The 11,250-nt window shown below is 46.1% G+C and overlaps 1 protein-coding gene across 1 annotated transcript in view; it reads right to left on the bottom strand.

The window, feature by feature from the left end:
• The window catches only part of LOC119454235 (alkyldihydroxyacetonephosphate synthase, peroxisomal-like), a 50,308-nt gene extending 39,259 nt beyond the window's left edge, over positions 1-11,049 (bottom strand). Inside the window, exon 1 of the mRNA XM_037716214.2 lies at positions 10,892-11,049. Within this exon, the coding sequence (XP_037572142.2) occupies positions 10,892-11,049 (158 nt within the window). The remainder of the gene's footprint in view (positions 1-10,891) is intronic.
• Between the last annotated feature and the right edge of the window lie 201 nt (positions 11,050-11,250).

Below are 11,250 nucleotides of genomic sequence, written 5' to 3' on the forward strand. Positions count from 1 at the left end.
ATCGCATTAATGCAGCTCCTTCCTATTACTCCGCTTGATACATGTCGGGCAACGCTGCGAAGGCTTGACAGACTTCTCTCCCTGCTCGCATTCGCGACAAAGGAAATAGTGCGTCACACATGTACGAAGGATGTATACGTATGCGTCGGGTAATTCGATAAAACGTTAAGCTCGGGTGCTCGTATCTAAATACATGCAAAAGGAGAAGTCGTTTTTCTCGGCAACCAGCGCACCAAATTTGACGAGGTTTGTTGCATTTAAGAGAAAAACTTAACATCTAGTGACTGTTGGTTTCGAATTTTTGATTTAGGCCGTCATTTTTTTAATTAAAAGTTGGGAAAAATCGCAAACTTTCAGAAAACGAAACTATCAAGTTTACAATTATCTAACTCAGCAATGAAAAATGATGTCACAATCCTGTGCATTGCATCTAACAGTACACCTAAAGCGAACAAAATTTATGTTACACGTGAGTCTAAAAAAAATTTAGTAAAATGGAAATACAGCTTTTGCAGAACCCTTGTACACAATGTAACGAATTCACGTAAGATATAAATTGACTTATCGAATTTGTCCGCTTTGAATGATCTAATGGATGCCGTTTACAGAACCACGATAGCTGTTCTTGATGCAGAGCTTATTAAACAATCCTGTGCATTGCATCTAACAGTACACCTAAAGCGAACAAAATTTATGTTACACGTGAGTCTAAAAAAATTTAGTAAAATGGAAATACAGCTTTTGCAGAACCCTTGTACACAATGTAACGAATTCACGTAAGATATAAATTGACTTATCGAATTTGTCCGCTTTGAATGATCTAATGGATGCCGTTTACAGAACCACGATAGCTGTTCTTGATGCAGAGCTATTAATGTGCAAACTTCATGCTTCTGCTTTTTTTTCTTTTTTTTTCGAACTTTCGAGTTTTTGAATTAAAAAAAAAAAGCTTCAGACCCCAAGTCGAAATTCTGCTTCCAACAGTCACTATAGAATTTAACCCCCCTTCTCTCTCTCTCAATTGCAACAAATTTCATTAAAATCGGTCCAGGGGTTATCCCGGAAAAGCGTTTCTGCGTTTTACACGTATTTGAATATGCCGCATCGGAGTTGGGCCAAAGCTAAAGCTTACTCTCAAGTCTCACACTCTTTATTTCGCTGCACATGAAGTAATTATTACACGGACGGCGTCGCAGAGTGACACTTTACCTCGACCAGCGGCCACAGCGCACTCGCGATCGAAACATAGTGCATACCATGCAGGAGCACGAAGGGGCACACATAGTAACGCAATTTGGCGTAAATTCACGTCCATCAGTTGTATATAGGTGCAGCATATCTGGAAGCTCTTCCGCAGTAAGTGTCGCATACCAAGATAAATTGCACATGGGAAGCGCGCGGATTGACACAATTCTATATACGACCACACTACGTCTGTATAGCTTCCGCATGCGTGAGTATAGTGTTGCTAATTTAGCGAGATTTTATTAACCTCAACGAGAACTTGTGCCATTTCCGAGTCGTATAGACCTACACTATGTTTGTAAACAGTGGTAGGCACCGTCGATATATTTTAACCCCTATAGCGACGTCACGTAGGCTCCGGCCACTTGCGCCGCCCCGCTTGCACGCGAGGATGGCGCTTTTATTTATTATTTTTTTTTAATGGGATGGGGTGGAGGGTGCTAAAACCACAATTTCATTATGAAGCACACGGTAGTGGGGGCGCCGGATTAATTTTGGATACGTGAGGTTCTTTAAAGTTCACCCAGGGAAACGTTCATGCATTTCGACCCCATCGGAATACGGCCGAACGAGACGGTAGGCCTATAGCTCGCTGACCACCGCAGTGACGGCCGACAGCGCTTGCGATCTGGCCTGCAGCTCATCATTGAGCTCTTATGTTTGACAACACGATTAACGTGGGCTTAAATGAATTGGTGCGAATAGCAAACGGTGTCTTTGGTGCGATTAGCAAACGAAACGTAGTGTACTTGCAAGCCAGCCGTGCCGCCTCGCTGAGACGTACGGCCGGTGCTTTGGTTTTCCGTCCGCGAGACGAAATGCCGTCGGCTCGTTGCTCCCGATTGCGCCTGTGGATTAGTACAGGGCGCTGCTTTACGAAACACGCTCAAATTTGAGATACTTTTTCTATTAAGAACTATTTCATGTTAAAAACAAGCCGATTTCTACGTCGCCGTGCGCGGCGACAGAAGCGATCGCCTCAATGATAGGACCGGCGAGGTACCGTTCCGACGGAGACGCCGGCTGTGTAGGACCGCGCAGTCTGACCTGTAGGCCGCGGCCGTCCGATCGCTCCAACTCTGCACTAACCCTGTACATTTATTTAGCGCTCGAAACTTAATTGACACGTGTAGGCGCGTTTATGACATCCACACTGCAATTAACGCAACTGTGACTGTGCAGCCTGCGTATGTGAACGTGTGATATGATATATCTTCACTGCAAGTGGCGCAATTCTTTGAGATGAAAATAAATTTGAGTGTGACGTGCTTTGTGGGGCATCTGCTCGCTCGACGTGTACGTTCGAGGCTAATCGTAATCTAGCTTTCCCCACAGTGCGGCATGAAATTGTAATGACGCGCTAATAACGATCCTAAGATCATAGGTTGGCTCATGCATGCCACTCAAAATAAAAGAGAAGCTTAACGGTTACGAAATTCAACTTTTGCTTTTTACCGTGGTGGCCCATTGCTTGCGACGGTTTTCATCAACAGGAAACCTACGAAAACTTTAGCCTCTTGCGCATTTCGACGCAACTCAGCACGTCGACATACTGCATTTCCTTCGTTGTAAGATCATAGAATAAAGACCTCACACATGGAACCGCACAACCACCCGCGAAACCCATCGGCTGCTGTGGTAGGCGCTACACGGGCGGCGGAGTGCCCACTATAGAGTGTACACTCTAGTGCCTACCATGCGAAACTAAATTCCGACGACAGCGCCACCGCATTTTCGTCACGTAGCGCCGTGGTGTAGGTCTATAGGCACTTTTTTTTTTTTAGTGACAATTTTAGTGACGCAAATGAAGCAGTGAATTGCCTGCCCTCCCAGGACTTCGCCTAAGTGGCCTTGTCCCAATTTTATCGGGAGGCGGACACATATGTACAGTTCTCATGGATTGAAACGCGACAATTTAGGCCTAACGAATGCGCAAGCTTTTGTTTAATCTCGACTCGTACGATTAGATCAGAGTCCGCGTCACCTTTAGAGACCACATTCGAAGCAACATGACATGGTACTCTCGAGTAATTGAGGAGTTTTCTACCCAAAATTTGCCTGTCGCGTTCCAATCCGTGCGCACGGGACTTTTCATTTGTCGCAACTTCATGCATGCCCCATGGCTTACTATCTGCATGGTGCATCAAAGCTCCTTTCCTATATAGCTGATAGCAGCAATCTTCAGATTCGATACGGTTTTTAGAAAATCGGGGGTTGTTTTCCCTTCCCTTAATACGACCGTGTTTGACTCGCTACCGCTGAAGGTACTTTAAAACTAGTTTTAAAAAATCGCGAGACATCACACGCACGAAAAACAAACAAAACAAGAAAGACGAAAATTACCGAGCAAGTCCTTATCATCTGCATCACTTATCAACTTCTCGCTAAAAATGCGTGTTTTCGGCTTCGACATGGCGACTTTGTCAAAAAAAAAAAAAAAAAAAAAAGATGATACCAACTCAGCTCCACCCTGCCCATACCCAGATTTGCCGCCGGTACCTGAAGTCATTTCGCTATCAAAGCGAGTAGAGTGACTGTACAGGGTCCCTTATACAGTATACGTTAAGAGCGACATGGCGGGGACGTCCAGATAAAGCATCCCCATATACAAGGCCGACAGGAGAGGGGCTGTACGACCGAATAAAAGTCAAGACCGCGGCGACATCGCAGTCGTAGGTTTCGAAATCGAGGGTCTATAGATGGTGTGGAAACGATGTCAGCTGAAGAGGCGAGAAAAGAGCGGGCCGGAGAAAGAACTAATCAAGAACGGCGACACCGCGTAGATATGCGACACGCGGCAGATAACGGAAAGCCAAGAACGAACATACCGGGTAAGTATATCCCTTCCCAGGCAATCAACGCTGCCATGCACCAAGCCGTCCGAACTGCTATAGCTCCGTCGGTTAGAGCGTCTTTCCAATAACGCGAAGGTCGTATAGGGTTCGATCCCTGCGCAGGCCGGCTTTCTCTTTGACCCACTTTTACGTAACTTTCGCACGAATAAGGAATGTGCTGCAACGCAATGACGCGCCACATTTTTGCCCTTATTAAAAATTTGCCGCTGTAAACCTTCTTAAAAATGTTATGTTTTTACCACGATCAGCTTGTGTATAGGCGTGCTATACACGGCTACACTACACTGTATACTCTGATATTTCCTTCCTTTGACTTCGCTAACGTCTCCGCAACACTCATTCGCTGTTCTCCTGTCGGTGCAAGACGGAATGATTTGCGTCAGCTCAGCTGCTCCGGCTAACAGACGGCTGACGTTATTAACTAAAATTGTACACTCATGAAACAGTAACACATCAAACACATAGAGTTGGACATTACGTTCATTGACAACTGTAGTTAGCCGGCCTTGTTGGTGTGACGACACAGTACGAGAAACAGCTGAAAAGCGGGACCCAAAAGTTAAGCGAACGTGTACGACTGTAGTTGTATAAGCCAGCTGCCGTGTCCGTATTATGGTTATTATTTTTTTTTTTGCTTCCCAAAAATGAGATAGTGTTCTTGCTGCATTCAGATGATCTCAGAAAAAATAAAATAGAGAGTAGGGTATATACGTTATACAGCACTAAAAGCTTCAAATTTAGCTATAGCGTGGAATATCTTTGTTTGGAAATCCTACGCGTAGCCAATACATTTTAAGCACATACACACAAATACACGGTGACTGCCGATTTTTCGAAGTGTACGCAATGACGTTGTGCTGCATAGCACGAGGTCCTGGGTTCGATTCCCGGCCGCGGTATAGACGCATTTCGATAGGGAGGGGGGGGGGGGATGAAATATTCCTCGTGTACTGGAAATTTACGTGCACGCTAAGAACGCCAGGTGGTCAAAATTAATCCGGCGTCCTCCATCTATATGCGGCGTGCCTCATAACCAGTGTTGCACCGGCATTTGAAACCGCGTGAATGAATTTTCGAAGTGTTTCTGCACTTCTTTGCACTAGTATAGTTTTGCAACGAAAGATAAAGATGCACTTGCGTGTATCGGATTTTAGATTATTTAAACTCCAGGTAATGAAAAACAGAGTTAAACTTGATTGTTCTTTTTCTGAAAACATCAGATGTCGAGCAACAATAGCGAAAAAATAAAAATAAACAAAAGAGTCAATTGGCAGGGCAAATGAAAGCCGGTAGATTGTCACTATTCCTTTACACCAACAAATCTCATCAAAACTAGTTCCCGGTGAATGCCAACTTAAAATTCTTTTCATAAGTTTAGATAGAAGCTCTCGAGGTAAAGCTGACACTAAAGAAGCAGTAGATCAATTTAGACTCGTATTCTTTCAAACACACTATTTTTTGTGTGCAAGCTTCACGGTAACGGTTTGATTGTTAGAAGGGGAAAATAGAGGCCGAAGTTTCGTATTATGAATTTCACGCCGAAACGCCGGCGCCATTACGTCGGTGTTACGCCACGAATTTCAAATTGTTCTTGCGCACTTGTGGCCCCGTCAATGTTTCTGAAGCTTGCCGCATTCAGTCTTCGGCTCTTTTACCTTACAATGTAGTCCGTCTTCACTGATAAAAACATTAACTAGGGTCGGGCAGGCGCTGTCCAAAGATATAGAGTTTTAGAATCGGCGACCCAAGACTCGGGGACCCAAGACTCTGGGTACCAAAGCCGCGTTGGGTACGCTGCTCTTGGGTTTAGAGGAGCAGCAGAGTTCGAGAATTGGGTCAAACGCAGACAGTGTTGGGTCGAGCGCTCGGGACGCCTCAGTGGGGAAAATGAAAAAAAGGTACTTGAAAGCAATAAAGAAGGAAAGTTTTTCCTCACACGTGAAAACGAACAGAATTTGCATTCTTGAGCAAAAAGAGCAAACAAGAAAATGTAATAAACGTAATTACTGTGTTAGTACTACGAATTAAGTATGCTGTTTTAAGACCCAAGAGGGCTTGGGGACCCACGCCGGTTTTTGATTTTTGGGTCTTGGGTCAACGCGAACGCAAGAAACCGACTGGCTTGGGTTCTGCGCACGCGCACTTGCGGCCCGCAATTTTCCTGGGTCCCCAAATCACATGGACCCCAATTCTAAAACTCTCTTACTATGACATCACATCGAGCTGGTGCGGGTAATTGGAGGCGGCGTCGGTACTCGTCTTCTGTTACTGCGTCTGTTCTCGCTCACCAAGTATCCGCACACAGTTACAGTGGCTTTTCTGGCATTGTTAGAAGGGTATAATTTACTAATAAAGCTAAAACATTTTTTTAGTGTCCCCTTTAAGACACGAAATAAAAGAAAATAAGATGTAAGAAAAAGTTATGGCGAACACAAAGAGCCGTCAGCCAATAAAAACTGCCACACCAAAAAGCAGGCACAGTTTTCAAGGCAGCAACAGCGGGAATGAAAAAAAAAAAAAAAAAAGATAAATGCAAGGGTAACGTTAACGCGATGACGGCCAAGTAGTTCTGCGATTCGGTATGGAAACCACACCCCAACAATTAAACTCATGCTTCATCGAGCAGTAATGAGCAAACGAGAATAAGGTGAAAGCAGGAGCGAACGTTTCGACAAGTGGACTTGTCTTTTTCAAGTCGACATATTCTGTCCTCGGCACAGTATATATATGTAAGTTTCTTCGAAAGGGGATATACGTATATACCTATATATACGGGGCCGAGGAGAGCATATGTCGCCTTGAAAAAGACAAGTCCACTTGTCGAAACGTTGGCTCCTGCTTTCATCGTGTTCTCGTTTTGCTCGTCGTCTTGAATTTCCGCCTCCCGCCTTCCCCGTGTTTTCCATCGAGCAGTAATGTAATATGCACCCGGCAGGCATTAAAAAAGGCAATAAAAAATGGCAGAGGAATCAGAAGCTGTAGCTTTAGTCAAGACGTCCTGCCAACCTCTAGTACGGCGTAACGTACCGACAACAGCTTGGCTGCTAATGTAAGACGAATGACTCGCCATTAACATTATGGAACATTACATGGCGACGAACGTGGAAACTGTTACTGCTCGCAAATGGTCAGGACAGAACGTCCATACCACGAGGAAGTGCGCCTGCCGCATGGGAGAGAGACGGGGATAATAAACGTCCATTAGTGGTCTATTGTCTAGGCCTTTGACCTTAGCCCAAAAGAGAATTTCCTCGATGGAGTTGGCTGCGCTCCCCGGCCCATTCTTCCCAGGAGTTCGGTTAGAGAGGGTGTCGGAGTATCTTGTTGACACGCGTTTTAGCACACTGTCCGGAAACTTCGTACAATTTGCGGTTTACCTGGCTACCATGCACAGAGGCGTACGCGTCCGCAAACAACGCTGGTAGTGACACCTACCGACGCTTGGCACCAACCACAACTCCTCAAAGCACGTTTTCGTCTAACAAGAGTGTTCAAATTTTTTTAAAGGTAACGTGTTCGCGATTACGCAGGCGCCTGAAAATTTACACCAGCAGCGAAGTAGCATACGATCGGTTGCAGCAAAATTAGCTCTGTGTTATTAACCACTCCGGCAGCTCACGCCTCCGCCTACCCCGCAAAACGCCCAGTACGCTTGCGTTTACCGGAATACCGGACACGCTAGAACTTCGTCTGGCTGAGCTCTGAGCCCTCAGGTGTCGCAGTCAACCCAGCCGCTCACGTTTACGTCTCGGGCAAACCGGTCATCAGCGAAACGTTGGGGAAGTTTGCGTTTGCGTGGTTATATATAGTATTCCTCGGAAAGTTCGTGTGTGGAACAGCGCCAATTGCGTAACTTCCACCGTATTACATATGCACCGCGTCCTGTTGCGCAGAAGTTATACGCTTACGCGCGCGACATGTGCTTACGCCTGCCGTTCCTCCATTACTACCTGATGAGACTTCCCCATGGCATAACGACCCAAAATGTGGCATCTGCCCAGGGTACCTCCATTGCGCGTCATTCAGCAAAGTACATTTCGCCGGTATGAAGGAACACTTATATATGGGTTGCGGTCAGAGCGGATTGATGCAATGACGTAATCATTCCTGTACCTGCCTCTTTGGTGCGGACTAAAACTGCTTCGAGTGCTACGCGGCGGTGACGTAAAAAAAATTAAAAAAAAGCGACAGCCATTTTCATTCAAATGAAATCGAACGCATTCCGTGAAACTTATTCTTGGCAAGAGCATATACTTATAACCCCTCAGACGCGCTAAACCTATTACTATACGGAGGGCAAAAAAAAAAAAAAAAAAAAAGAAACGTTCACGTGACTCCTCAGTTTCTAAATATACATATCCTGCGGCTACTAGCATAGTAGGAGAAAGCCGGTCTGTAGTGCTTTTTCTACTCGCACTTAAGATGTGAATTTTATTGGCATTACGGGATATGTCTTTCTTTCGGCACGATGTTGCTTATATCGATAATCGCGCGCGCGAATATTAAGACATTTCCGTTGCATAGTGTGCTTCCAAGCATACTTTTAGTTTTGAAGTGCATACGGCAGTTTTGTTGTTATGTTACTTATGTAAGCAGCTTGTGGAACGCTTCCTACGGTATGTTTTTTTTTTTTAACACGAAAGTGTTTTATGCGGGGTCCACAATCAACTTCCTGTAACGGATGTGACGACTGGCGCGAATGCGTAAAATATGCATTTTAGCATTATTGCATTTTGCCCCCCATCCAAATAAGACTATCAAGCAGGGCTGCACGGTGAGATCCTATCTGGAGATGTTTTGTAAATATCTTTGGCAACCTTGGCAACAACAGAAAAAAAAAAAACAAACTAGGGGAGCAGAAAGAACATCCCATGAACAGCAACAGCTCATATGACGTGGACTCGAGGCGAGACGTTCATTCAGTGTCTCCTTACTACTGCCCCCTCCTCTTTTTTTTTTTTTTTTTGCGGCGCAGGCCAAAATATGAATGAAGCAAAGAAAAAAAGAAAGAAAGAAAACACTTCGGCAATAGCAGTATTTGCAGAAATGTCTGGGGCGTGCTGAATGCAAACACAGCTAAAGGAATATGCACTGAAAGTACTACGATATGCCAATGCATGTTTTTAAGGTACCTGTAGTTTCAAAAAGGTCATTAGCCTTAGCATCAATTTTCAGTCGAAAAAAGAGATAAGCAGGAAGAAAAACACCTGTTGTTTCCTCACATAAACCATCTGGGCGTGCATGTTTTATTTATTTATGCATTTTTTCTTTTACTTTCTGTTTGGAATACTCTGCATTTTACCTGACCGGACAGATGGTGCCAAAAGGCTTTCTTCACGCTGCAAGTGCTATGTCAAATGTACTGCTTTGAATTGAACGGTTGTTCATTTGACGCAACACTTGATAATTTGCAGCGCTATAGCACAGCCGACCTGTCAAAACGAGCGTCACAGCTTCTGCAGTGGGTACAGTAGCATCGCAGACGGGACAACGTGCAATGCAACTAAGTTTGCTGTCGCACGATGCCGAACTGCGATTTCGAAACTGGCGCACGAAGCGACGATTTTACGGCCAGCTTCTTGCCAAAGGAAGCTGTTCGGATGCAACGTCGCAGAAATATTGCGCACGTCGCAACGAACTATTCGTGCGTGACGTTTATCAAGGTAGTACATAGGCCACGGATGGCTGAGTAAAATTGCCGACAAAACACGTATGCCACACGGGCGAGCGCGCTGTCAGACTGCGACACGATATTCAAGGAATGTAATCACATACAACTGCAGAATGCAGCGTCTAGAGAAATAAATTTTGCTCTGAACACGCCGTTCACACTCACGCATCTGGCAATGTCGTTTATAGGCCAGCTTTCAAAAGCTGGGTGGCCCGTCCGAAAACGCGCTTGGAAGCCCCTATCCGGTCCGATACGAACGGTATAAGGACTTCTCCATGCGGGCGGATAGATGGACAGCCCTTCAACGAGCACAGATATCGACTGAATAGAACTACGCAGGAAATGAATTGCGCTCTATCTACGGTGATTGAGCGCAAACTAGACCAAAAGAAGGCCGGAGGAAGGTACGTAGATGAGCGCCAGCCTTCAAAACACTCACTGATGTGTGGCCGGCAACGGCTCTCGTCAGAGGCAAGTTAACGCAAGACGTAAGCAAGAATACAGAAAGAGCACCTTCCAAACTGCCGGGGATACGAAACGATTAGCTCGGACCCAAGCTTTCGACTTCACAGACAACTGAATGTAGACGAGATATAGTATGCGCGTATGTGAAATTTGGGATAGACCTTCACAGAATTCTCGGGACGGGCAACAATAATCTGAAAGTATACATAGACGACATCGTCTCTCAGCTAGCTCACGCGGAAACAGCAGTAGTTCTTGGGTGCGACCGTCAAAGCAGTTGTAGCTTCACACGCCGGACTGGTTTGCTCGGTTTTACTTCGGCTTTTCTAGAAGCGCACTGAGGTCGCCCGTCGCGTGGGCCACAAGAAAAAAAAAAAAAAAAAATCGACAGGAAGACAACCTCCGCGACCCGGAACACTCGCGAGCCCGCCTACGTAATTAGCATCGCACGCGAAAGCAACAACTTTCATGCGCGCGCGCGTCAAAAGTGAGGTATCGTACGTTGCCCTACGCGCGCGATATTCGTACTCGGTTTTCATCGCCCTCCCCCGGCTCTCAAGACAGGCAGGCCCGTACGGAGGGCACTCCTTTGATCGCCGGTAGGACGTCCACGTGAGAGGAGAACGAAAGATGACCGCACACACAGTGCACTCACCTTCGTCTCGGAATCGTGGTGGTTCTAGCAACCGGCGCGGTGGGGCAGACGCCCTTTGCAGCGGCGGCGCCGTTCTGGGAGCGTGCATCGTCGCTCGACTCGTTACCGGCTCCCTGGAGGTGCTTGCGAATGGTGTCCAGTCGCTCCTTAGCCGCCATCGCACACCACGGGATGATGCTGAGAGGCAAGCGTCGGCCGATCGAGCCGCCGATTATTTATGTCGGCTAAACAGGAACAGGCGAACACGGGCGGCAGCGACGGAAGCGACGGATAGGATTGGATTAGCTATGAACGCTCATTCAGATGGCTCCAGCCATAGCCATTTAGGTGGTCGCTACTCCCTGAGGACGTACCTACAC

This window comes from Dermacentor silvarum, chromosome 5, assembly GCF_013339745.2.
Source record: "Dermacentor silvarum isolate Dsil-2018 chromosome 5, BIME_Dsil_1.4, whole genome shotgun sequence".
NCBI classification, from domain to species: Eukaryota; Metazoa; Arthropoda; class Arachnida; order Ixodida; family Ixodidae; genus Dermacentor; species Dermacentor silvarum.